We start from the raw sequence: 27,982 nt of genomic DNA on the forward strand, positions 1-27,982 counted from the left end.
CTGCAGATGGATGTAGTCGTAGCAGAGTTTGTTGTTATCCTGCGGTCGGGGCTGCACCTCTTCAGAACCGTCCCACCATGAGGAGAGTGTTTGCGAAACCACTTGGTCCGCTATTGTCCTCAAGGGACTGGCCTCCGCTGAAAAGCTGTAATCAGATTAAAGGTTGCTGGGAAGGGGAGGGGGGCTTTGCTGGGGAATAGCAAAGGGGTCGTGGAAGTTCTCTAATCAGTACCTGCCATTGAAGTGCAGGAGAGGGGCTAAATAACGCAGCAGGAGGGGAGGCGGGAGCCAAGCTGGATGGACAAATTGGCCTGTTGTTAGTGGGGGATAATGGGACAATGAGGGAGGGGAATATAATCGGGAAGATAAAGTGGGAAAGAATAGGTGCATTGGGGAAAGGAGGAGACCGTAGAGCTCTAAAGGTGGCGGCCTTGTCCTGTCCTGCCCTGGCAATTATATCACCTTTGTGAGTTGATTGGTGCAGGCTGCAGAGTCCATCTGGGCTTCAACACAGAGCCAAGATGTTTTCTGTCCTGAAAGAGAACCTGAAAGCTAAAGCAGACTCTTCAGAACGCTCCTGGAAGGCTGCGACACCGTCACAGTCACATGACCGGGAGAATCAGCCAGTTTTTCTTCAGGACAATTCCGTGTCAGGGAGGAGGAAACGAGATGATGGTTGCAGTAGATCTTCCACCAGGCGCTTCAAATCAGTGACGTACTGCTGATGCCACATCAGCAAAGATGCCAAGAAGCTCCACCACCCTCTCTGTGGGAGCCCCCCCCATCATTGTGTTTATCCATAAAGCCTCCTTTGCCTTGACACCAGGCATCACTATAGGTCAATCATTACTTTATTATTGAGTTGACAAGAGTCCATTTGTTGAGGTCAAAGGGGAAAGTCTCAGTGGGGGACGACCTCTCTGCTGCCACTGGTGGTAAGGGAACCACAGAAATCACTATTCATAGCAGGGGAGGGCTTTGATTCAGGCACAAAGGTCACTGGTTCCCTGTCTGCTTTGAAAGACCTGAAACTCAGAGGAGCTTTCAAACATGTGTGAGATCCAATCTGAGTATTTTAGCTATTTAGGTCTTCCACCTGCCTCCAGATAACACAGAAACACACATGATTTGGTCCTCACACCAATCAAAAAGAAGAAATATCATGTTTTTCTCTCACTTGAGTTTATCTTGAACCTCCAAGGAAGAATTTCACAACAGCCAAAGTCACTGGAGTAAAGACATTTACAGATATCAACATATATTGCATCTAAGTGCTTTTGTAAATGCAATGAATTATTTTAGATTGGTTATGAGCAGAGATTATTAGAATGTTAAATATAAATGAGACAATTTGGTTTCATATTTCATTTGGATGAAAGGTCACAAAAAGTAGCATCAGAAGCAGCTCTGAAATCTGAGTTTTTAGTTCAGTCACACTCAAAACAAAATGATTTTAATTCCTGATGCTTTCTGTCATCACACATAACTCCACACCGCCCCGTCCTGCACCACCCCGTCCCGCACCGCCCCGCACCGTCCCGCACCGTCCCGCACCGTCTGCACCACCCCGTCCCGCACCGCCCCGCACCGTCCCGCACCGTCCCGCACCGCCCCGCACCGTTCTTCACCAAAATGAACCCATCAGTGAGTTAAAGACGTTGATGTTGCAGCTGCAGCATTACAGGTGGTGACCTGGTGATGGAACTGGGCTAATAGTTGCTACGCGTCTGCAGAACCAGATTGAGGAACAACATGTGAATTTTTATGGACAGAATTTCTAGGTGCAGTCATGGTGTTGAGGGGATCCGGTTTGGTGACCTCAGGATCGCGTCTCTGCTTTTTGCGGATGATGTGGTCCTGTTGGCTTCATCGGCCCGTGACCTCCAACTATCACTGGATCGGTTCGCCGCCGCATGTGAAGCGGCTGGGATGAGAATCAGCACCTCCAAATCCGAGGCCATGGTTCTCGACCGGAAAAAGGTGGAGTGCCTTCTCCGGGTAAAGGAGGAGATCCTGCCCCAAGTGGAGGAGTTTAAGTACCTCGGGGTCTTGTTCACGAGTGAGGGAAGAATGGAGCGGGAGATCGACAGGCGGATCGGTGTGGCGTCCACAGTAATGCGGACTCTGCACCGGTCCGTTGTGGTGAAGAGAGAGCTGAGCCGAAAGGCGAAGCTCTCGATTTACCGGTCGATCTTCGTTCCTACCCTCACCTATGGTCATGAGCTTTGGGTAATGACCGAAAGAACAAGATCACAGGTACAAGCGGCTGAAATGAGCTTCCTCCGTAGGGTGGCTGGGCTCTCCCTTAGAGATAGGGTGAGAAGCTCTGCCATCCGGGAGGAGCTCGGAGTAGAGTCGCTGCTCCTCCGCGTTGAGAGGAGCCAGATGAGGTGGCTTGGGCATCTAGTCAGGATGCCCCCTGGACGCCTCCCTGGAGAGGTGTTCAGGGCATGTCCCTCCGGTAGGAGACCCCCGGGGAGACCCAGGACATGTTGGAGAGACTATGTCTCTTGGCTGACCTGGGAACGCCTGGGGATCCCTCCGGATGAGCTGGAGGAGGTAGCTGGGGAGAGGGAAGTCTGGGCTTCTCTCCTTAGGCTGCTGCCCCCGCGACCCGACCCCGGATAAGCGGTGGAGAATGGATGGATGGAACATGTGAAGACCAGGAACAAGCCCAGAACTCTTGGGAGTGTCACAGGTTTGAATTCCTGTAATGATCCGTGCAGCCGTCTGGTGGAGGCCTGGCCAAGTGAAATTATGTTTATTGCATTTAGAGCTCACAAACCGGGTTGTGAAACACTTCAAACCCAACATAAAAAGGGTTGTTGTTCCTCAAGTAAAAAATAAAAAATACACAGGAAAGAAATGACATTCAATTATTTTTTCATATGTTGGAATACTAAACAAGTGGGTTTTGAGTGGTTTTGGGTGTGGTTTGATGCTGCACCAGTGGCTTATTTGGCCCTTTCTTAATGAGTTTTACCTTTGTGCCCCAGGGACAAACGCCTGAGCATCAAGCATCAAAACAGGTTTTGCCTGGTTTGGTCAAACTATCAATCAATGAGCCAACACCTTGAACCTTGAAAGTTAAGGTGCAGTAAAGGTTCTGTAAACAAACAACCTGCACAATGTTGACTGTAGACATGGGGAGGACAGACCGGGAGGAGAGGACAGACCGGGAGGGGAGGACAGACCGGGAGGGGAGGACAGACCAGGAGGGGAGGACAGACCAACAGGGGAGGACAGACCGGGAGGGGAGGACAGACCGGGAGGAGAGGACAGACCGGGAGGGGAGGACAGACCGGGAGGAGAGGACAGACCAACAGGGGAGGACAGACCAACAGGGGAGGACAGACCAACAAGGGAGGACAGACCAACAGGGGAGGACAGACCGGGAGGAGAGGACAGACCAGGAGGGGAGGACAGACCAGGAGGAGAGGACAGACCAACAGGGGAGGACAGACCAGGAGGGGAGGACAGACCAGGAGGAGAGGACAGACCAACAGGGGAGGACAGACCAGGAGGAGAGGACAGACCAACAAGGGAGGACAGACCAGGAGGGGAGGACAGACCAACAAGGGAGGACAGACCAACAGGGGAGGACAGACCGGGAGGAGAGGACAGACCAACAAGGGAGGACAGACCAACAGGGGAGGACAGACCAACAAGGGAGGACAGACCAACAGGGGAGGACAGACCAGGAGGGGAGGACAGACCAAGAGGGGAGGACAGACCAAGAGGGGAGGACAGACCGGGAGGAGAGGACAGACCAGGAGGGGAGGACAGACCAGGAGGGGAGGACAGACCAAGAGGGGAGGACAGACCAAGAGGGGAGGACAGAGCGGGAGGGGTGGACAGACCAAGAGGGGTGGACAGACCGGGAGGGGAGGACAGACCGAGGAGGGGAGGACAGACCGGGAGGAGAGGACAGACCGGGAGGGGAGGACAGACCGGGAGGGGGGGACCGACCGGGAGGGGAGGACAGACCGGGAGGGGAGGACAGACCGAGGAGGGGAGGACAGACCGGGAGGAGAGGACAGACCGGGAGGGGAGGACAGACCGGGAGGGGAGGACAGACCGGGAGGGGAGGACAGACCAAGAGGGGAGCGCTGCGATGCCGCATGTGGCTGATCTCGTCCACCCTCCATCAGCTAATGAAGTTCAATGCTGATGAGACACGACGGCAGAGAGGGGGCAGCAATCTCACACACCAGGTTAGAGGGTGAGTGGGGGGGAGGGGGGGGGGGATTTATGGCAAAAAAAAAGGAGGGAAAGAGGGGGACACAGAAGGAGGGGGACGGAATGATTCTCCTGGGAAGGGAGGGTGTTTGGGTGAAAAGCAACAACATATGTATTGTTGGAGGCCCTGACTCCCTGCCTCGCAACCCTGGAGAGCACCCTGTTCCCACGGTTTGCTCAACAAACAAACGCATCCCCCCAACACACACACACACACACACACACACACGCACACACACACACACACACACACACACACACGCACACAAGACTACACAGCACCATGCACCCGCACGCAGTGGTGATGTCATTAATTACCATCAAAATGAGCATGACAGCAGTGCATGTGTGTGTGTGTGTGTGTGTGTGTGAGTGAGTGCGTGTGTGTGTGAGTGTGTGTGTGCGTGTGTGTGTGTGTGTATGTGTGAGTGTGCATTAGACAGAGAGAGAGATGCAGGAATGAGAAAGAAAGAGACCATTGTCCGTTCTGAAATAAAGAAATCTCCACTGAAGCATTGTAAATGGAAAAGGCAGAAAAATGGAGCGAGTTTGTGGATCTTTGAGCGAGAGCTGGCCTGTCACATCTCGTCAGAGGTGCACAAAACCTGACGCGAACACGCCGCCCTGCCTCGCTGTACGGAGACACACTGCGGGCCTGTGGGTTGTGCGTTCTCCTGACGAAGTTCGGCTGTTCCCCTCCCGGCCTCACGTCCGCGGGCTTTTACCAAGACCCTGCTGACGTGCTGAAGAACAGAGGAGCAATTTAGGACTGAAAACACTCAAGTTGATATTCTATGTTGATATAAAGCTCAGCGTCCCGGTAGTGTCCAGCCGGCCACAACAACCTGTGCATCCAATAATGGTTTCAGGGACCATCGAGACAGGACAGGGTCCCCGTGTGGTCGGTACCGGAACCAGCACCTGCTGAGCATCAACAGGCTGGATGTAGAAGCTCATGGAACATGGAAGATGCCTCCACAGGTGATGGAGTTCTGATCCAACTGACTGAACGGTGGCGACTGATCAAACGTTTCAGTGATGGAACGAGCGGCGCCACATCAGGGGGACAGAAGAAACACAAAGGTCTTGTTCTGACCGCACTGAGCTCCGTTTGTGTGGTGAAACCAGGCCAGAGATCCAAAGTTGAGCCGATCGCGTGATGAGTTTGTGCAGATAATTGATCGTTTAAACCCTGAAAAAGAAGGGGGGGGGGGGGGGGTTGTGTTAATTGGGGTCTCTGATTAGAAACAGGAGATGGACAAATGTGGGCTTTGTTGCATCGTGCGGAATTCTGTCCCGTCTGCAGTTTTTGCTGATTGTGCGTCTCTCGCCCTGCACCTCATCAGCCGGCCCATTAACAGAAACAATACGCAGCACTGAAGCAGCGATGGTGGCCCCACACAGGAGGCCGGTCAGGTCCGCTTCCTGTAGTGGCCTTGGTCAGGATCAGCTAAAGCAGCACAGTTCTGCTCTCCGTGTTTACCCTGGTATCCTGGAAGCGTGTCGGTTGTTCCGAGCTCAGGTACGCCTGCTCCTCCCTGACTGATGCCAGCTGCCAACTTTCTTTTCGATGAGTCGGTCAAAACCTTTGTTGTTTTTATCAGCGGCTTTCCCCCAACCGGTTTCACCAGAATCCTCCAGCCGGTGCCAAAGTTTAGGACCGTATGAGACGAGCTCTGATCTGCTCCTTTGTTGCTTGGTTTTTAGATTTCTTTGCATACGGTTTTGGGAGCTGAATTGTTTTAAAACTGCTTGTGTGCATTTTTCCGGTCCAGCTTCCTTTTATGGGACCAAACGACTGATTTTAAGATTTACTAGATCTGAAGACTATTTTAGATTCACCCGAATTGACTCTTGATGGAGCCGTTTTGTCTTAGATGACTGATTCTGAGTGTTTGAGAAGAATGTAGTAAAAAAAAAAGTGAGATGATGATAAATATTAGGATGAAAACTACACAATAGGCTCAAGAGGGAACTTTAAAACATGACAAAACCAAGTGTGGTTACTTTATTCCACATATACTTAAAAATGATAAATATTAATCTTATTACGTGGGAGCAGCAGAGGCACCAATCAGTCATCTAAACCCTTTGTAGAGGGGAGAAGCTCCAGTTTGTCGAGCGTTGATGCAGTGAAAGAACCAGGGAAAACGAAGCAGCGCTGCTTTTCTTCCAGCAGGAGGCGCTAAAGTGGCGAACGCAGAAGAATGAACATTCAAGCCCAGAGAGCTTCATGCAGCGTCAATGCAGAAGCAACTGCGTCTTGCTTGGTGTTATTTCAGATAAAAGACTCCTTTTTTATGTAGCTGCAGCAGTCTAGAGACATTAGCTGTGCTAATATCTTTTGCATGTCAGTGCCTTAAAAAGCATTTTAGCCAGCTTAGTATAAAAAAGATTCTTAAAAAGATGCAACCTGCAGAGGTGAGAAGCACAAACTATCGGGGCTCCAGTGAAACAGGCAGTGATGTATTAAACCACCATGACTGGGACTTACGGCAAGGTTGGAGCCTGTTGGAGAGGCTGGGAAGCCTCAAAGGGAAGCTATTCAAGTCTGGGGAGCCGGGTCAATAGGTTGGGGAAGTTCACAGGACCTGCTTCTATTTTTATGCAAATGCAGAATACAAGACCTAAAGCTCAGTGGTTGGAAGATATAAATGACTGGACGATCGTCTGCAGCCTTAGATACAGACCTGGCCCACAGCTGCCATCTCTGCACTTATGGGGACCGACCCAACATCCCACTTCCTGTCTGGGAGATGGACAGAGAGACAGAAGGAGTGAGAGAGAGAGAGAGAAAGAGTGAGTGAGAGAGAGAGAGAGAGAGAGAGACAGAGAGAGAGTGAGAGAGAGAGAGAAAGAGTGAGTGAGAGAGAGAGAGACAGAAAGAGTGAGAGAGAGAGACAGAAGGAGTGAGAGAGAGAGACAGAAAGAGTGAGAGAGAGAGAGACAGAAAGAGAGAGAGAGAGAGAGACTAATAACAAATATTACATCTTTTTTATGCCAGTTGAGAGTGAATGAAGCACTTCTGCCTGTCTGCCTGTCTGCCTGTCTGTCTGTCTGCCTGTCTGTCTGCCTGTCTGTCCTGCCTGTCTGTCTGTCTGTCTGTCTGTCTGCCTGTCTGCCTGTCTGCCTGTCTGCCTGCCTGCTGTCTGTCTGCCTGTCTGTCTGCCTGTCTGTCTGCTGTCTGTCTGTCTGTCTGCCTGCCTGCCTGCCTGCCTGCCTGCCTGTCTGTCTGTCTGTCTGTCTGTCTGTCTGTCTGTCTGTCTGTCTGCCTGTCTGTCTGCCTGTCTGCCTGCCTGCCTGCCTGCCTGTCTGTCTGTCTGTCTGTCTGTCTGCCTGTCTGCCTGCCTGTCTGCCTGTCTGTCTGTCTGCCTGTCTGCCTGCCTGCCTGTCTGCCTGTCTGCCTGCCTGCCTGCCTGCCTGCCTGTCTGCCTGCCTGCCTGTCTGCCTGTCTGTCTGCCTGTCTGCCTGTCTGTCTGCCTGCCTGCCTGTCTGTCTGTCTGCCTGCCTGTCTGTCTGTCTGTCTGTCTGCCTGCCTGCCTGTCTGTCTGTCTGCCTGCCTGTCTGTCTGCCTGTCTGCCTGCCTGCCTGTCTGTCTGCCTGTCTGGCTGCCTGTCTGCCTGCCTGCCTGTCTGTCTGTCTGCCTGCCTGTCTGTCTGCCTGCCTGCCTGCCTGCCTGCCTGCCTGCCTGTCTGCCTGTCTGCCTGTCTGTCTGTCTGCCTGTCTCTCTGATTAATGAACGCTACGAGCTGTTTTGGGGTCTGTGTGTGTCGGTATCTGCAGAATCTTCCGTTCCCGTGTGTTTCTGCTCCTGCTCAGTTTCTGTGATTGTGACACTTTTCCCCTTGAGGCGTTTTTCAGCTGCATTTGTTTGATGTGTTTTTGTTCCTGCATTTGCAGCGTTCGGCCGTCGGCGGCGCCGCCCACACTCCTCCACACTCCTGACACTTTCTAACAAGACACAAATGAACCTTGAACCAAAGGCAACATGAGTAGACTCAAGGGCGAGGGGTCAGCAAAGGTCAGGAAGGTCATGGTTTCTTCTCTCCTGCGACAGGTTGATGCACAACAGGAAATCTGGACCTTATAGTTGGACTTCAGAGGTGGTGGTCAAACTCCTCTGTTCTTATCAACTGACTCAATACAACTAAGACAAATTAGTGTTTGTCAGTGCGATATATTTTATTCCATTAAAGGTAAACATTGTTGCACCACATGAGGCCTGTATCTCAGCCAGCATCTCACCACTCACCCTTAGGAGACAGAGGTGAATCACAATGGGAATAAATGAACGTCGCCACATTATTCCCCACACTCTTAAACTAAAGTTGTTCTTGAGACGCACGTTTCTGCAGCCTCTGCGGGAAACCTGTTGATTGGCTAATGAAGTCACGTGACGCCCCGTCCCCATCATGGCCACGGTTCTGTCCTGAATAACGACCCGACAACCCGAGGTCGGCTGTGTGTTTATGACATTTGGAGTCAGGGAGCAGAATAGTGGCCGCATGTCGACGTGTGTCACCGCGATGAGGGTTCGGCTTCGATGCTTTGATGCGAGGACGGAACCTTTCTCTGCCAATTTTCGCCCTCTCGCCCATTCAAATGTCCTCGTTTTTCCCGCTGCTCCTCAATGCAACATCGAGCTCTTTAGTCTTTTTATGTTCCCTCGCATCTTTTCTCATTTTAATTCACCCCCCACAAACCCCAGACAGTGTAGTTTATGTTAATGATGCGCCTTTCATGCTCACCCTCGAATGAGACCTCAGCGACAACACACACACACACACACACACGCACACACACACACACACACACACACACACACACACACACACACACACACACACACACACACACACACACACACTTATGCAAGTAACTGAAGGTTTTTAAATGAGTAGAACAAGAAAAAATTGTAATGTTTGTAAGTGATTGTCTGTCTGACAGGCTGCTCTTTCAGCGGGCGGTGCATAGCCGGACCGTCCATCCTGCTGCCATGACAACGGCACAGCCTCTCTGTCACACCGATGGTGTCACAGCAGAGGGGTGGGGGACGGGGGAAGGGGGGGCAGAATGGAATGAATGAGGAGTCGAGACACGTGAACTTGAACTTGACGGACTATCTGAATGTCTGGAAATGGAAATGGAGACTTCGGTGTGTAAAATCTAAACCAGAACTTTAGTGAATCCACAAAAGGTTCAAACGTTATTTTGTAATGATGGAAAATAATAAAACATGTGTTTTTTTATTATTCTTGTATTGTCAAACCTATTAACTGATCATGCAAGCAATAAATAATAATAATATCAATAATACCAAACAAGCACTTTTTATGGTGGATTATATTCTCATTAATACTGGGGTCTAATCTGCTCACACCCATTGAACCACGTGTGTGTGTGTGTGTGTGTGTGTGTGTGGGGGGGGGGGGGGTGGTATGGGGCGTGAAAATCCCCTGTTGCTTTAGGTTTAGGAGGAGCAAAATAAACATATAGCCCCAGATTAAGACTTTTTTGGCAGCTGTATCCTTGTGGGAGGAAAACGTGACTGTGGGGAAGCATCCTGCTACCCGGGGGAGGGGGGGGGGGGGGGGGGGGGGGGGGGGCATGTGGCGTCTACACATGTGATGCTGAGCAGGCGCACAAAGCTGCCTTTACCTCTTAAACACAGCAAACACCCGGGAACAGGGTCGAGCCCCGCGTGCGGTTACCGAAACCTCCTGCAGCGTTTTCGCGGCCCCGAACGTGCGTGTTGGGAACGAAGCGCGTCCACAGAGGCGCCATTGTGAAGGGACGCTGGCCTCAGAATGATAATGTGGAGCAGTGCTGTGTGTGTGTGGCCGAGCGCGAGTGTTGACCAACAGCCGCCCCCCGCAGCTGCGGCGCATCCTGCGCCCCCTCAATGCGCGTTTGTCTCCCCGCGGCCTGAACACTAATCTGCCGCGTCTCTCTCACGGATCAGGCCCGAAAATCAGGTGAAACAGAAAAAATGTGATGGTGATTCCCGGGTAAAAATCAGGAAGGTGTGTTGTGTGGCGGCAGGACCCCCCCCCCTCCTAATTACGGCTCGGTGTAATAAAGGAAGAGTCTGATTCAGGCTGCCGGTCATTAAAGCCAACCTGTCCCCGTCATATGGAGGTTTTCCACGGCCACTGAAGGCCACTTGCTGCCTAATTAGACGCTTCTCCTAAGACTCATTAACATCCTCAGTTTCTTTAGAGGTTTCAGACAAACAGGAACGAAGAAAGAGGTGAATTGTTCATTTGTTGTGTTTTTTTTAACAGCACATTTTCATTTTCTAATTTATGCTTCTTTATAAATCGGCAATAATTTAAGTATATAAATAATTTATATCCAAAATCATTTATTAATATTAAAACTATATTGCTGAATTCAAACGCAGCTTTAAAATGTAATAATTGTTGTGTTGGAAAACGCGTTGAAGACAGCGACTTTTCCTTTTTTATCGGCAGAACTTTTTGAAAAATATATCAAACGGCTTTAAATATGCGTTTTGTGTCTCTATTTTGTGTCTCTGTAGCCAAAGAGCGTGTGTGTCAGTGGCTAAATTGAAACCGACCCTTCAGGTCGGCGCAGCGGCATTAAAGGCTCCAGCTGCTGCGCCTTTAAATACACCCTCCGCGCTCTTCGTTTCCATGCAATTATGTTAATAAGCGGAGCTTTTCTGGCTCCTTTTCATTATCGGTTGCTGATTGTTTCCCCCCATCGTCCATTTTTGTGCACCACTACGGGCGTTTCTCCGTCTTGGGCCGCTCGCCCCGCAGCTGCAGGCCGCTGAATCCGGATCCTGCACAGGTCTGCGGCACCCTCATCGATATTAAACGATCACTCGTCAATGCTCGCAGATGAGCAACTACATGGTACAAAGCCGGGCTTTAATAATTCTCTTTGGATGCTCAGACATTCAGCGTCTGCGCATTTTACGTTTTAAGAAGCGCGAAAATAATCAGAATTGCAGCATATTTGAGGACGAAGGGGGCAAAGAATCCACTGCAAACAGAACAATAATGTATTTCTCCAATTATTTTAAAACTAGGCCGAATTTCCAAAGGTGGGGGTTCGTTCTAAAGGACTTTTGCTGTTTGGACGCGTTATCAACCACATTTAATGACGTTTTGGGTTTTTTGAAACGTTTTTTTTTAAAAGTCCTGCTGTTCGGGTTTTTATTTCTTTGCATTTCCCCCAAATATTGTTATAAGGATTTAATCAAGCTAATAAGCTAATTTCAAAAACGTGTTTAATAAAAATAACTGCATGCGCAGTAAAACATTATTTAATATAAAATAATGTTTCTGCCTTGATTTCAAAGCCATAAATGAAGCTTGGCAGTATTTATTTGTACGTTTCATTTGTTTTTGCATTCAGGCAACTTTGAATCTCTCTTACATGAATCTCTTAATCAGGAAAAAATATCCAGACACTTAAAATGAATTATGATAGAACTAACGATACATCTGCAAAGTAAGTGATTCTAATGTGCTTCTATCAAGTATTCTTGACTTCTCTGATGGAATCGTTCCAGTTTTCAGGTGAACTGATGGGACCTGAGCTGGAGGAGGAGGCTGAGGACAGATTGATGATCTAAACCAGGATTAATTAATGCAGCCCCACCGGGAACGAGGACTCCGTCAAGATGGCTTCCTGCTGCTCAACATGTGGCAGCCAAGGAGCCCAACACACATCTACACATTTACAACACACATCTACACATTTACAACACACATCTACACATTTACAACACACATCTACACATTTACAACACACATTTACACCGACGCCTCTTTGTGCGCCTCTGAATTTATTAAATTAAATGGTTGCAGCAGTGCTGCTGCCGAGCTTTAATTATTTATTATTAATTATGACCCTCTGACCCATTTTCAGAGTCTGAGAAGTAAAATTAAATGCACAATTTCACATCAGATCATGTTTAAAAGAAAACGTTCAGGTGGTGAAAGTCTCAAATTCTTCTAGTGTGTGTAAATATTAAGACAACATTCAGTTAACTTTGGATGGAAAATTCACATTTTTATTACGTTTGCAAGAAAATGTGTTATTTTTGTTGTGATGGACACAAAAGAAGCGACAAAAACTTCCCGTATTTTCAGAGTAGCCTCGTTGAAATCTACAGTTGCAGTTTAACATCAACCCAGATGCTCTTACAACGATTCCCTTTGAAAGAGAATTGGTTGAAATCCTTCTCATACCTGTCGGGGTGGTTCCTCCTGCGTCTGAGCCGAGGGTTTGGAGATCATTCCTACTTTCGGTTATCTAGCTTTATGATGGAGGATTAACACTCATACAGCTAGATAACCAAAGACAGGAACAGGCTCCACTCTGGAATATCTGAGGGTTCCTGCTGGACGAGAGGAAACCGGTCACTAATGGGATCAGAGACAACTTTACTAGATGGTATTCATTAGAATTGAACTTTGTAAGATCTTTAAATACTGATGTTTAAAAAAAGAAAAAAGCCCAAATGGAAACAAACTTTGGAAATACCAAATAAATTAGCATTTCTTAACCTGATTAAAATCTATTTTTTTAAACAATCTCTTGAATGCAGCAGCTAAATGAGTACACAACAAAGAAGGCATACTAGAAGGCCAAAATTAACTTTTAAATTAATATTTTATTACTCATTAACTTGGCTAACACATTTAAACATCTGAAGCTTTTGATGTGGTAAAAATCCCTTTATAGCGTGAAAACGAGCCCAGGATGGAGGGATGCTCTGGGTCCCTCACAGGTCACCTGGGTCCCTCACAGGTCACCTGGGTCCCTCACAGGTCACCTGGGTCCCTCACAGGTGACCAGCTAAACTAAACCAAAGTAATTAAAGCTTTAGAGCTGGTCTGTAGCAGCTCTTTGAGGCCATTTCATTCCGCTGTTGGAGGGTTTGTGAGGACTTCTGAACCAAACAGAAACATCTGTAGAGCTGAAGGGGGCATTCGTGGAGACACGGCCTAAACACGCCTGTGAACACGTGTAACCTGAAGCCACGGGAGCACGAGACGCTTCCGTAGGCGCGTGCCTGTAAATGACATCACAGCGGAGCTGGAAGACTCACTTTCACGCAGCCTCCCGCAACCACGGAGACCAGGACATCCACGTGTGCGGGGAGGAGGATGGAGGTGATCGAGGCTCCAGGTGTTCAGGATGCACGACCACCCGCGTGACAACCCAGGTGAGCGCGTGTCTCAGCGGTATAAATTCCACCGTCCCCTAGCTGGCGACCACCTCACACGTCATATCCTGAATACCGGGTTTGTATCCGTGTTCGGCTGCGGGAGCACGCGGTCTGGGCTGCAGGACGCCTCGTGTCTCCTGACGGAGCCCCGACTGATCTCCTCTCACCTCCTCTATGTATTTCCCCCCAAAAACGCCCCCCCCCCCCCCAACCTCCGGCTAACGTGACGTCACATCGACCCCAAGTGATCGCCAGCCAATCAGGTGCGTGTCAGTGCGCAGCGGGACGTCACACGCACTTCCAGCGTCGGCGTCCTGATTGGATGACAGCTCGCACTAGAATATCGAACCTTAATTTTGCGTCTGACTCGTTCTTTATCTCGCTCGTCGTCCGTCATCAGTAGCTGAGCTGGTTGTTGCCTTGTTTCAGTTCCTGTCCTTAAAATGTCACTAATCTTTTCCATTGAGGCTCAACTTTAAATGTATTTTGCAGAGAGAAAACGGACTTTTGTTTGAAATCAATGCCAGCCGAACTTTGGTGCCTCCAGTGGTAGAAACTGATGGCAGCTGAGGTACGCGAAACAAATATTTAACTGCAGCCGTCAAAGGTTCAGTGTCCGCCTTTTATCATCCTCAAGGATTTTTCCATTTTTACATGATACACAATGATATCATATGATTATTTTCACATCTTGACTTTCTTCTATTCAAATCAAAGATGAGTTGTAATAACATTCGCATGGAGAAATGGCGCCCTCTGCTGGTTAATTACATCCACACACCTATTATAAATGTCGCGCTTCTACTAATTCTGACCGTTTAGAAAGATTACCTAAAATACCCATATATATTGTTTCATTTTTCTGCACTATTTTATCCTACTAGCACAGAAGAATGGATCATTCCTATTATAAGTCGGGTTTTCACTAATTTAATCATAATCATTTCATCCAGTGAATTGCTCCAAGATCTGTTTTATTGGTCGCATCTTGTAGTTTTCAGTGTTTTCCAACATCAACTGTGACCAGTTTCTGTTTTTCTGCATGAGATCTCAGACCAAACAAGTGGAGGCAGAAAGATTTTACTGGTGTTTTTCCTGTTAAATCACGGCACTGAAGTAGAGGATTAACTTTATCTTAGTGAAAGTGCTTCATATAAAACAGTGGGTATCCTTGTTCACTAAAAAACAAACATTTATACACAAGTAAAAAAAAATGAAATGCCAAAAGCAGAAGGACCAAAGAGGAAATGCTAAAAACGCTCCAGATCCCAAATGTCCCGTTTGTCACGATACTTTCAGACGGGGTTTTTTCGTACATCGATGAATGCATTGTTTGACACCAGTGGTCCAATGTTGAGACTCGACCGTCTTGACTCTCGGCGAGACTTGACCACAGGCAGAGCCGCCAGTCCAGCCCAGGACGCCGGACCCGGCTGGACCACACGGTTAGCGGGGGCGTCCCCAGCTGCTCGGAGCCTCAACTCCTCCACCAGAGAGGTTTCCTCTGAGGGGAGAGACGAGCGTCTCCACGTGGAGGGCAGGGGAGTGTTGACCAGCTCGCGCATTTCTTCCCTGGATCTGGGCGGTCTATCGGACTGTCCCGTCTCCCTGCCTCCGGTCGTGTCCTCGGGACACCGTGTCAGTTTGTCCATCGTGTTGGTCCCTGCCGGCTTATTATCAGGGCCGATAACTGAAAGACAACAACAGACGTTCAGCTGTGTCACCTGTGTGAGGGGGACCGACTGCTGCCGACTACATTTCTGCGTGATTATTATCACTTTAATAATAAGCTTCATTTACCTTTAATATGCTCCTTTTGCTGGCTGGCTGAACCACCGAACTCCTTTAATTTGTTGCTAAGTTCCACATTTACTGCCTTGTAGTGGTTCAGTTCTTTGTTGAGATTGTGGATCCACCCTTCAAACTGCCTCTGTTTGCCTGCAAGACCTTCGTCTATTTGTTCTGTGGGACGGGACAGAAAACGGGAATGAGAAATAAGCAAACATTATCTGTTTAAATGGCTGAAAAAACAAAGCACGCGTGACACCCAGCGACCAGACAGCTCCGAGTGTCTGCGGCCATCGGGGAGCTTTGAGGCGCACCTCGGCACTGCTGCAGTAAGAGCTGCACGCTCCTCTCGTGCTCCTTCTGCTGCTGCGTGAGGCGACGGTCGGTGTCCAGCTGTGTGCGATCCAGGGCGTTCTCCAGCCACTGCACCAGCCTCTGCCGCTCGTCCAGCTGCATCTCCAGCTCAGCCAAGGCCAGCTGGAGCTTGCGTTCCTCCTCGCGCAGAGACACCACCTGGGGGGGATGATCCGTGTCAACATTCTTGGGCGGGCGCACACCCAACAGGAAGGTAACCGTCACAGTCAATCACACACGATGACCAACGGCGTTGGCTCGTGACGGACCTTGTCGAAGTACTTGCACAGCAGCGCTCTGGTCTCTGAGGCCGACAGGTAGCTGAGTTTGGCCATGAGGTTCATCTCCCACTGGGACAGCATGCTGGCTGAAGCCCTCAGCTGTCTCTGCCTCTGTGTGATGGCCTCGTTCTTGTACTCGATCGCTGCATCCAGAGCCTCGATCGCCTCATCAAACTGGAAGAGGGTTCGCTCCTCCTAAGAGAGGGAACGCAGGCACGCCGACATGACCGGACGGTCATAAAAAAGACCCTCAAGACAGCTCAGTAACACTTCAGATCCTGGGCTGGAGGGGCACTCATGCAATCTTTCCATTTATTAAAGTAAAGATTAGTTTCCCATTCATTAGTTTTGGATTGTGAAACATTTTCTAAATAATTAACCTAAATAGAACTGTTTCTTTTAGACAATTACAAATGCATTTATGCCGCTGGATGCTGCAGAAAAGAGGCCAACATGTGACCTTTGCCTGACCTCAGGAGACAGCAGGTTGCCCTGGCGCAGCTTATCATCCAGCTCTTCTCTCTGTTTCAGCAGTGAATCTTTCTCTTGCCGCAGGTTGGAAATCTCTTGGCGAATCTGCTGTGAATCCTGAGCGCTGCTGCTCCGCAGAAGCCCGTTCCTCTCACTCAGCTCTCGCTCCAGAGACTCGATACGACCGGTCAGCATCACCAGGTCTTTGCTCAAGGCCTACAAAAAGAGGAGGAAGCGAACTTTAAATGCTGTTTTTGTTGGTTTGTGCTGCCACACGGAGCCGACTGCAGCTGAATACCTGGCTGGAGCGGAGCCTCTTGGTCTCCAGGCTGCTGCGCTCCTGCAGGAGGGCTTCTTTCTTGGCCAGGATTTCCTCTCGTTTGGTGAGTTCTCCTTCTAGGTCCTCAAGCCCTCTCCTCTGTTCCAGGACGCGCTCCATTTCCTCATCCAGCCAACGCTTCTGCTCTTCAATCTTCTACTCAAAGGGAGCCATTCAACGGAGGATTACTCAGCAACCCCCCCACTGGGGATACGTCTGTAAAATGTGAAACTGTCTTTTTTGTCACACCTGTTGCTCTTCCAGGGAGATGACAGAGCCGTTACTGCCGCTGCGCCTCTGCCTTTGGAAGGCAGCGATCTCTTCTGTCTTTATTCTCAGGATCTTCTGCTGCTGCTCATTCTTTATCTCCAGCTCCTACGGAACAGATATGAAAAAATCCAGTCCACTAAAAGCCTAGAGGGAATAAAACACCGCGTCGCAGCAGAGCTGCGCCGGCGCACCTTGACTCTGTGAGTTCTTCGTTGCATCTCCGTCTCCAGACGACGTTTCTGCTGACTTTCCTCGCGCAGCCTCTTCTGCAGCTGCTCCTGCTGCTGCCTCATACTCTGGACGCTTCGCTCCAGCTCCAAAACCCGGCGCTCGCTCTGAGCGGGCAGGTTGGCGAGACGGGCGGTGTCCCTTTGACGTTGACGAAGAACCTGGAATGACATTTTTTTTTTGCTTCAGAGTGGAACGTATCTTAATCTTGAGATGGTTCAAAGATTTAAAAACAGGCGTTCTGGTGCCATCTGAGCGAAGGAGCAGCCGTACCTGAACCTTGCTCTGAGCGGCAGCAATCTTCCTGCGACACTCTTGTGCTCGGCTCCTGTCTGTGGCGCTGATCTCTCTCTCTTGCTTCTCCAGCTCCTGCAGCTGCCGCTGGGCCTCCTGCAGCTCCTGTCGGGCCTGCAGAGCCTCATTCTCCAGTGCTGTGATCTTATGGCTGTACTGCTTGTTCAGGGCCTGAGCGTCTTTACCTTGAATGAAACCCCCAGATAGTGACCTCCCAAACACCGAACTCCATCAGAAAAAGTGGCGTTAAGGCTGGTACCTGTCTTGACCAGCTCCTTGATGAGTTCTTCCTTCATGCGAATGGTGACAGAAAGCTCTCTGATCTTCTGCTGTGCCTGAAGAAGCCCCAATTCTGACCTGCCTTCCAAGCTTTTCAGGCTTCCCACCAGAGACATCTCCCCAGAGCTGGAGTTGGCTGCAGATTTGAGGACACACATATGAAACCAGCAGGGAGGAACGATGTGTTCGATGTTAGATTTCTGAAAACTAGATGAGGGAAAAGCAGTAGCATGTTTGGAATGTGCAGCAGCGAGTGTAACCTGGACTCACGTGTGCTGAACCCCACCAATCCTTCAGCTCAGACTAAGTCAGGGGTTAAGGTGCATTTTTACATACATAGTAGATCATTTGGGGCTGAAAATCTTACAGGCTTTTCTGGCGAAACATGCGTGGTGTTCAGGTTCTGGAAGATGGGCTGGGAGTCCGCTGGCAGCGAGTCCCTGGGACAGCAGGTCCTTCTTAGTCCAGGTCAGGTTGATTGGTCTGATACAATTAAAAGGACTTTATTTGTCTCCTAACAGAAACACGAGTGTATGAATGTGTTTTAAAACAGCGATCGCACCTGTGTCTCTCTTGGCTGATGGCAAACGGGTTTTCCTCCTCTGTCTGCTGCATCTCTGCGAGCTCCTCTTCAAGAAGGCGACTGTCTTGATCACACGTACCGAGCTGGAACCGCACACATCCCCAGATCAACACCAAGACGCTCAGACTGAATAGCAGCATGATGGCAAAGCCCTGAAGATCTGTTGAGCTTCCAAACCCAGACGGGATGAATCCGGCTCTGCTGGATCCTCACCTGTCTGGAACAGCCTCCGTTTTGGCCGTGCTGCAGCGAACCCATGGGCGCCGTGTGTGGCCGTGACCTCAGGTTTAGGCCCAGGCCCAGCAGCGCTGGAGCGGACAGATGACACTGCAGCTCTTCAATCAAGTCCTGTTGCTCCTGCAGCTTATCGCTCTGCGGCAGGGAAAACCACTCGGATATCACAACTTTTCCAAAAGAGGTGAGAAGACCGTTGTGTTTCCACTCCTGCTGCCCACCTGCTGCTTGTACTGCTCCATCGCATCTTCCAGTGCAGCTAAAAAGTCTGTGTTTTCGCTCTCCAATCGCTGGATCTGCACTTGCAGTTGAACCATAGCGTCCTCTTTCTCGCTTTCATGCTCATGCCTCCAACTCTCCTCCGCACCTTCGGGACCCTGTGCCACAAATATTTTTCAATTTAATTCTGAAAATCTGACTAAAACGCGCCTTTCCACGTGCAGAAGACTCGCCTGGTTCTTCACAGATGGCCGTGCCCTCCTCAACGCCGCGGTTTCCTCCGCGGAGCTGTTGTCGATGCCACTGTCTGGTCCTGAGGCGGTGGTCAGCCCGCTCCGCTCCTCCTCCACTGAACACAGCCACTCGTTCACCCTCAGACTCTGCTCAGTGCTCAGCGCTCCTTCGCTCAGCAGCTCCTGCAGCAGCCTATCAGACGCCAGCGAGAGCAGAAATTACAGAGAGGAGCTGGTTCCGTGTCGAGAGACATTGCAAACAAACTAAAAACCCTTTAATCCCCACGACATGGACTAATGAGCTATAGCCAGTGAGATGCTTGAACCTGTAAGCGGTGTCTGTGCACATCCTGTAGTGAGCACTCTGAGCCTGGAGCCTGCTCATCTCTCCTTCCCCGAGTCGCGGTCTCTTGTTAGGATCGGCGTGAGAAATAATGCGGGTCTCCGAGCGCTGCCGGTTCTCCAGGGCTCTCCGGAGGGCCTTGATCTGCTGCTCCAGCCCTTCCACACGATCTGGCTCACGCTTGCAGTTGACCGTCGCCCGGTTCTGAATGTTTCGGGCCCTCGTGGCGTAGTTCAGCGTATTCAGACTCTCATCAAAGTCCGAAGACGATGGGCTAATGCAGGCTATCATTAGCGTTTTGGAATTTCCCCCCAAAGAGTCTTTTAGGATCCTAGATGAAAAATGTTTCAGAGACATTTCAAACTAGATTTTTGATCATCTGCAGCTGTAGACGCCACGATGCCAGGCGTTACCCACCTTTATCTAAAGCAAAGGTTTGATTGACTTTTACAGATTAATTACTTTAGTAAAAGGTTTACCTGGTGATTTTAGAGTCTCTGTATGGGACGTGAGAGCCTTTCCTCTTGGGGTCAGCCAGTGCCCCGATAACATTCCCCAGAGCCAGAAGGCCACTGTTGATCTGAATACTCTCCTTCAGTCTCTCTCCTGTGTTTCCTGTCCTCAGGATGCGCTCCGATCCGGCCAGGTCCACAAAGTGGAACTTGGACGACAACACCTGCGGTCCCATACTGGAAGCGCTGCTGTAAAGGCGAGAACCTCCCCGACGCTGGTCCATGTACACGGTGAAGATGGTGTGTGAGCGGCTGGAGTTGGGGTTCATCTGGGTTGCTCCGGTGTGTCTCGCCGTGTTTCCCGACTCTAATAAACTCAACACCTCATCCAGACCCTCAACCTCGCACTCCTTTACACCACACAAGACTGTGGAGTGACAACAGACGGCCACGCAAATGGAGGCATCGGGAAAAACAGGTTTATATCAGTTAATTGTCGTACTTTAAGACAAATAAGGGTGTTTATTTCATACCAATGTTGCCTTTGTCTTCCCGAATGAGGATGTCTTTGCTGGCTGTTTCTACCTCCAGTAAATCCTTAAATTCCTCTTTGTAGACCTCCAAATAGGAGACACGGACTGAGAAGTCTGTAAGGTCATTTTCATCGAGTAACTTGAAATATCTGCGACGGCTCTTGGAATGATTCCCTGTTCCTCGTCCATGAAGGAAGCTGAACAGACAAGTGTGACGCAGGCACCACAAAGCAAACAAGCTCGTCAATCTAACCGAAAATGGTTCCTGTAAATACCAGAACTGGGATTCTACATTCGGAAAGAAAAAGATTTTATTATTGAACTTACAAATGTTGGCTTCTCCGATTGTGTACGTCTTGCCCGAGCCCGTCTGTCCGTAAGCAAAGACCGTAGCATTGAAACCCTGAAAGAAGGCGTCTACGAGCGGCTGCACGGACGCCGAGTAAACGTCCTCCTGACAGCAGGTTTCTTCAAACAGGTGGTCGCAATAAAAGTGTCGGTCGTGGCCCAAAGTGATGCGATGCAGCTCGGGGTCCACGGTGATGCAGCTCTCGTGGGCGTGCAGAAGCTCCTTGGGCAGCAGAGGACGCACTCGCACAGCTACCTGCACCGCAGAATAGTCCCCCCTGCTTTGAGCACCGGGGACTTTTGGAGACATATCTGCTCCTCGGTGTTCCTCTGCTATGTGTGGATCATCTCTGGACCACTGCAGGGGACAAAGTCTGTTAGCTGACACGCTGCTTTAAGTTAGAATAGATGTGATTGACGAGGACTTTCACAGAGAACGGGGACGACCCCGACAGACCGAGAGCATCAAAACCATGCTTGGTTTTAATCCCATCCCACCCTCGTTGTTGATCAGACACCCAAGACCTAAACACGAACGTCTCCTTGGGGTCAAACCCAAGAGTTTCCCCCAGACAAAACAACGACCCTGACGCCTAAAACAAATGTGGATGAGGTCAGCAACACACACACACACACACACACACACACACACACACACACACACACACACACACACACACACACACACACACACACACACACACACAACATCGGGTTCGACTCGAATGCTGCAGAACCTCCATATGATGCAGAGATATTCTGCAGAATCAGAGCTACATTATCCTTCCTGTTACTCCACGTTACTCTCAGTAAAAGTTACCCTCTTACGTTCGTGCTCGTGTTTAACCAAGTTCGTGTAAAATACTGCAGACTTATTTAGGGAAAAAAAGAAACATTTTAAAAGCCGGAGGTCGAGATAATGGAGTATGTTAACGATGTGATATTACATCCACTGTTACCAATTAGCAGTGTTAAAATTCTACAATAATTTCGGCGTTTCCCAAAGTTTCAAAGCGAAAGGGTTTTCGACCTTTGCCAGGGTTTTCTCCTCTTTATTCCCACAAACTTTGAGCTAAGCTACAGTTAGCCCGCTAGCCGCGGAGCATTGGAACGACTAAATCAAAACATGAGGACCGAGCTGACTGTCCTGATCTAAAAGTTAGAATATAACAACTTCTCGTCAGAAAAACACCGTCTTTTAAGTGTAACTCGCGCCTCATGGAAGGGAAGCTCAGCCCAAACTCGATTAAACTTACATTTCGTGTAGAAAAGTGGCACCATGGATCCTTGATAACACCGGAGGGGAGAACAGAAGTTTGGGGGAAGCCGAGGGGAGGAGCCCGGAGGAACCTCTGGATGAGGCTCGGGTGTGGTCTGGAGGAAGCATCGTGCTTAGGAACGCGAAATTAATAAACTTTCATCAGTAGTACCAATATAATGGGCATGTATATGATTATTTTGTCGCTCCCTTTAACCCTGCACGTTGTAAGAAAAGATTCACTTCTTCCTTGGTCCACAAACTGAGGCTTAAAATGAAATTGTTCTGAAATACTTTAATAGTAAAATAGTAGCAATCTGCAAAAATCGGAATATCGAATTAAGTTGAAATCGCAGGTCTGTGCATCACGGTGCAGAGTTCACGACCTTATTTGATTTTTTAATAGTTAAACGAGTTTTTAAAAAAAAAAAAAAGATATTTGTTTATTCCCATGACTTGTATCACATCACGATATAACGTCAGAAAATTCAATTCAAATAATCACGTGTTTATAGGTGCCGTTTTATACACACCACTGTAGAAGGTTCTATTCAATTAGTGTAATATCACCTTTTCTCTATATTAATTTTACCAGGTGAAAAGTGGCGACAAAACATTTGAAAGAGATTGTAGCACTTTTACTGTTGATGTTGGTAAGTTCCGCTTATCTTACTAATAAACGATCTTTGTTTTTAAATCGTCGACAGAGCTTCCGGTTTCACACTAGTCGGCCAATGCGGAAGTGCTTCGTGCATGCACTACCAACAGTGACCAGCAGAGGGGAGTCTCTACTATAAAAGCAAAGGAATCCACGATCAACAGTCGCGGTTCATACACTCTCGATACATGCGTTCTGCATGTATTGAGATGGCTCAGATTTCAACGACCTGAATATGCATTTACCAGTAATGTGAAACAATATCTGCATGTAGTTTAGTTCCACGTGGGTACCATTGTTTGGAGTAATTCTAGCCATTTAGTCAGAAGCCCAAAGTTATGGGGTTTTATGATAATATCATTAAATCAAGGCCCATAGTTGTGATATGGCCCATTTCATCTTCGATATTTTTATGATGTTTTATCTTTTTATATAGTTTTTATATCTGAAGGAGCATAGCCTAAAGAATTGCTGTAGGAACCTTTCAGGGATGAACACCTTTAAATGGTTATCAGTATTACGTCACGTGTTACTTACATGGAAGAACTATCTATGTAAAACAGCTATATATGACATCGGCAGTTATATGAGTCTCAATGTAAAGGTGATATAAGGAACAGAGTCGCTTGGCATCTAAAATGTAGCATTTATATTTTAAATGCCACAAATTTAAGTTTGATTTATATCTTAATTCTGATTTACTTCATGTCCACAAACCTGCAGATTAAACCCAGAACTGCATGTCTCAAAGCAAACCATCGTCCAGCTTGAGATAGTCAGCACTTTCACTCCTTCCTGCTTAAAAACACCACAAGCCAGTCTTTCTATAAAGCTGGAAAAGACAGAAATGTGTCTATACGTTGCCTTATGTCAATATATAACTTACTGAATACGCATATACGGTAAGTACAAGAACCTGTTACTTAAACCACAGAGCACTTGTTATGTAATAAAAAATACAATCAGATAAAAGAGGGACAACATTTAAAACTGAAAAAAGCCTTTTATTTTATGCTGCTGTGTGAAACAACCCTATTTTTCAATCACTTGAGAAGAAGTGTGATGACACCCAGAAGTTTAAACCAATCTAAATCCTTGACTAAATCCAGAGCCCTTAGTTGAGCTCATACTTGTCTGGCTTCTGTGCACCAATCTGCTCTTTAATCCTAAACTTTCTAGAAGTCGTATTGTGACACAAACATGGTTACTTTGGTGATGTATCTTCCCAGCTGGCCTCTCCTCTCCAGCTCGGTCATCTCCACCTCTGCCTCCAGCGTGGCGGGTCCCTGCACAGGACGGACCAACATCAGCTCACCCGTCACACGGTCTGAACGCTGCACTGTGAAGTGGCGGCGCGCTTGCTGTCCCCCGAGCAGAGAGAAACGGAGCGTGTCGCCGATCAGACGCAGCGCCGAGACCGTGAACATGACCCGGGGGGCCGAGAGGTTGGACACGACGGCCAGGTAATGGTAGGAGAAGGAGTTAGGGGCCTGGGAACATGCCCTGTTGTCCACCGGACAAGGGTTGCGTTCACAGCGACTGGTGGAAAAAAGAGGAATGTGAGCAATGAACAGCTGACCTGCTGAGGTTGTGGGATGTCGAAAATGAAAAGGGAGGCTCACATGAGTGATGTCTTCACATATGTAGCATGAGGGATTTTTGGGCAATCCACACGGAGACACTGGAAACCACCGTGCGTGTTGACACACATTTGGTCCTTTGTGCAGTTGTTCTGTCTGGTTGCACATTCATCAATATCTGAGAGCAAACGTGAGGATGACAAAGAGTCGTTCTATCCAATCTTCGCAGCCTGGGACATGATAACAGTAAAACATCCATTATAATGTAGTTTAATTCAGGTGAGGTAAACACCTTTACAGCCACGGCCATCGCGGCTCAGGTTGTAGCCCGCAGGACAGGAGCAGCGATAGCCACCGGGGGTGTTGACACAGGCGTGTAAACACAGTCGCCCAGCCTGACCATTATGGAAGAGTTTGCACTCATCGATATCTGGAAGGATGAACAGTCAGTCAACATCGCGAGCTAAGAAAGAAGTCAAGAAAAAGGTTGGGGACACACCGGTGCAGACGCTGCTGTCCCGGCCAGAGATGGTGTATCCGGGCTCACAGGTGCAGTGGGTGGCCCTCTGAGTGATGGTGCAACGTGACGGACGGACGTGGGAGCCGGCGGCTGCAGCATCTGACATGTTTGTCATAGTGATGAAGACTGGGAAGAGAGGGTGCAGGAAGAGGGCACGTTTCCATACCGTACATGTTTCCATACAGCTGTGGTGAAATGAAAAGGTCCACCAGCAGAAGGGCTGTGGGAACGTTGACGCCTGCCCAGTCAGCATGTTTGATTGTGAGTTTGCTGCTTACCTGTTGGCAGGGGGGTCTGACAGGTGGGTCCAGACCAGCCTTTACCACACACGCAGGAGAACTGGCTGACTTCGTCCACACACGTCCCTCCGTTCAGGCACGGGGAGGAAGCACACTCGTTGATATCTGATGGAAAAGAGGAAGACTGAATGGCTACGGTAGACTTGTGGATGCAACCTGCTACTGCAGAGCTGAGAGGAAATACAGTTAAGCTGTCATCTTCACCGGAGGGGGGCTCACAACGGGGACAACGAGGTCATTCATCGGGCTCTTTGAGCGACGCAGAGACAAAATGACCTTTAAACGAAGCTACAGATGATGGACGCTCACCTCGGCAAGACGTCTGCTGGCCGCTCCAGGTCAGGCTCTCCTGACAAACCCTGCTCTCAGAACCCACCAGCTCATAGCCAGCATGACAGAGGAAGTGGACTTCGTGGCCAACGCTCTGTGACCTGCCCAGTTTCTTCCCATTCGCGGGTGCTTCCAGTTTTGGGCAGGTGCCTGTAAAAAAACCGAAGCACTGATTGAGCAGTTGATTGGAAAAAGATGTGAAACCGCTGCCGAACCGGGTTTCTCCTTACTGTTGGTCGCTCTGTCGGGCAGCTTTGTTGCGCTGCTCTGCATCAGGTTGATCTTCTTATTCAGGTTGCGAAGAGTTTGCAAATATGAGGTCTCGTGGGCAGAGAGGAGTTTCTGGACCTGTTTCAGAGAAACTTGGATTTCCTGCCTACTGGCACAATCCTGGAGGGAACCGGGGGAGATGATTTGGACTTTCTAATCACAAATGCAATAGATCTTTGAACATGCAGCCACGTAACCACATGTTTCACGAGGATCTAACTGCACCTCCATTCAGGAGAATATTTGCCCACCATGTAAAGGGTAAGATCCTCCTTCTGAAAGCTTCATCTTGTAACTCATGAATACAACACTATGCCTCCTGCTATATGTTTTTCGGGTGTCGCCCCTGAGTTCAAATCATCTTTGCACACCAAAACCAGCAAAAGCTACTTAGACTCTTTTCTCCTTTGGTGTGAGAGATTTAGGGGATATGGGGTTTGGGCTGAGTCCGTTCACACTATACTGTACTGTGCATCCACAGCACAAACATCACTACAAGCTTCGTCTCTATTGGCTGGGAGGAGGAAGGAGTGGCCCTGTTGCCTGAACGAGCCGTCTGTTCAATTCAAAAGCGACTTTTTTTGCACTTTCTGCTGCGTCCTGGGTGATTTCACACAATCAATTAGTGTTTTCGTGCAGTCCGCGTTATGCAAGAGAAGTAAATATTTGTCCAAAACACCTTTCAGATGTGGACAGAACCGAGTCTGGAGACAGTGGGCCATTTCGCGCTGGGGTGGGGGTGGGGGTGGGGGTGGGGGTTTCCCGCGCAGAGTCAATGACTTCATTCTGCTCATGCTGCGTAATACCTCCCATGGTTTCGTGTTAACTGGGTGACTGTGCAGGGCACCAGCAGGGCTCCCGGTAACAACGTGAGTGTGAAACTGAGAAGGTGCCGGACTTTAACCAAAATGACATCCGTTTACGTTTACATTCACCTCTGCTTGGAACGATGCAGCTTCTTTCCCTCAGTGCGAAGGCCTGAAAGCTGCAGCACCTTCAACCCTGACTAGCTTGTTCCGTGGATCCTTAATTAAAGCTCAATTCAAGTTCACTTTCAGAATTTCAACATGGTGCCAAGCATAAAAGATTTAGTATCGACGGCGTGGAGAATCTTGTCCTCCTGACTAGGCTTCATCAGCTGCTTTTCTGTTCAATAGTAGGTCTATATAAACTGTTTGGAAGGAACATGCAAAGGCGTTGGCGTGACACTTACCTGTCCACCGACAGGATGGTGCAAACAGAAGCAGGAGAGCATCATGGTAAAAAGTGCCGCCGATGGAAGCATGTTTCCTCTGGCCAGTCACAAAAACAGCTGTCTAATCTGAGAGTCGCTGCAGGGAGTGTGAGGTCGGAGGAGTCCAGGTGAGCGAATGACCACAGTCGGCAGTGGAGGAGCTGCTGCAGCCAACCACTGAGCACCGGGGGTCGAGCCCCCCGGAGCCAATCAGACCTGAGCATTTAAGGGGAAGAAATCTGACCACGGTGTTTTCCTTTCGCTGGGCATGGTGTGCACGTTCCCCGCTCCATGTTTATGGTGGCGGGGAAGAAAACCACCCCAATCTAAGTCCACAAACACGAGGTGGTTTTTGGAATTTTTAGCTAATGATATTTCCAGATGTTTGTCTGTTGTGCTCCTCACAGGTGGGTCACAGGCGGCTTTGCTTGGCCACTGAGCACAGACTGAGAAGCTTCCTCAGTCATTACTGACATCTCAAAGCACTTGATTTTTTTAGTCCTCCCCCAGCCATTAAAACACATTCTCACGCTGGTGGAGAAGACACCTTCAGACAGGTTCCTCTCTGTCACCCCCCACCCCCCTCCTTATCTCCCCTTCTCCTCCAGCTAACCATCAGAGCCTGGTCTTGCCCAACGTTTGTTCCTGTTAAAGGCGGCTCATTCTTTGACTCTCTGTGTAGGTTGACAATAGTGATTCTGAGAATCTTCAAGGTCAAGGTCAAGGTGTGCACAGATGTTCCTCTGGCTGATGCAGTGATGCGTGCGAATGAGCCCACAACAGTCTGTGTTCTCAGCTGCGCTTCGACGCGGCTGCTGACGAAGAGAGAGATTTAAAAAGGAGCTAAAATCATCAGAATGGTGACTCACGCTTCCGTCACTGACCAGGCCAAGCAAACACATTCCTACAGTCAGACTTTTCCATACCTCGCTTTAAAAATGAATTCAATTCTGTAATAACACTTCATGTTCTCGTCTGAGTGACGCTGGCATGTTTAAACAGATTCCTGCTCATTTAGCATGAACGGGAACGGGAAGTCATGACTCAGCAACTTCTTTGTCCGTGATGGCTGACCGGAACTGGCTGTTTACATTGTATGATGACTGCACAAGTTTTATCGTATTTGTGAAGCACCTGTACCAGAATATTCCATTTTT

The 27,982-nt window shown here is 49.0% G+C and overlaps 3 protein-coding genes across 4 annotated transcripts; 1 reads left to right on the top strand and 2 right to left on the bottom strand.

Moving 5' to 3' along the window:
• Window positions 1–1,632: 1,632 nt before the first annotated feature.
• Window positions 1,633–4,171, top strand: LOC115252000 (repetin-like). Its single transcript, XM_029846091.1, is given in 4 exon segments — window positions 1,633–1,644; window positions 3,229–3,318; window positions 3,976–4,002; window positions 4,004–4,171. Coding segments are annotated over 4 exon segments (297 nt in total).
• A 10,229-nt stretch (window positions 4,172–14,400) lies between these two features.
• kif7 (kinesin family member 7) lies at window positions 14,401–22,071 on the bottom strand. Its single transcript, XM_011610334.2, is given in 21 exon segments — window positions 14,401–15,137; window positions 15,248–15,409; window positions 15,550–15,748; window positions 15,859–16,065; window positions 16,342–16,557; window positions 16,640–16,816; window positions 16,910–17,035; window positions 17,122–17,319; window positions 17,432–17,637; window positions 17,712–17,867; window positions 18,099–18,214; window positions 18,294–18,397; window positions 18,528–18,686; window positions 18,770–18,925; window positions 19,001–19,193; window positions 19,327–19,674; window positions 19,823–20,222; window positions 20,329–20,475; window positions 20,478–20,525; window positions 20,656–21,034; window positions 21,933–22,071. Coding segments are annotated over 20 exon segments (4,044 nt in total). The 5' UTR covers window positions 20,987–21,034; window positions 21,933–22,071; the 3' UTR covers window positions 14,401–14,742.
• A 1,504-nt stretch (window positions 22,072–23,575) lies between these two features.
• Window positions 23,576–27,376, bottom strand: LOC101079002 (fibulin-7-like). Of its 2 annotated transcripts, none has more exons than XM_011610336.2 (8): window positions 26,805–27,376; window positions 25,552–25,669; window positions 25,301–25,471; window positions 24,971–25,096; window positions 24,672–24,818; window positions 24,465–24,602; window positions 24,215–24,350; window positions 23,576–24,131 (listed from the first exon to the last, which is right to left on the bottom strand). In XM_011610336.2, exons 1-8 carry the CDS (start codon window positions 26,874–26,876, stop codon window positions 23,768–23,770), a joined length of 1,272 nt encoding a protein of 423 aa, XP_011608638.2. In that variant the 5' UTR covers window positions 26,877–27,376; the 3' UTR covers window positions 23,576–23,767. The 2 variants fall into 2 exon arrangements, with proteins under 2 accessions (XP_011608638.2, XP_003970113.2); XM_003970064.3 differs by having other exon boundaries at window positions 25,552–25,711; window positions 26,805–27,375.
• Between the last annotated feature and the right edge of the window lie 606 nt (window positions 27,377–27,982).

The sequence above is a fragment of the Takifugu rubripes genome, chromosome 13 (genome assembly GCF_901000725.2).
Source record: "Takifugu rubripes chromosome 13, fTakRub1.2, whole genome shotgun sequence".
Taxonomy (NCBI): Eukaryota; Metazoa; Chordata; class Actinopteri; order Tetraodontiformes; family Tetraodontidae; genus Takifugu; species Takifugu rubripes.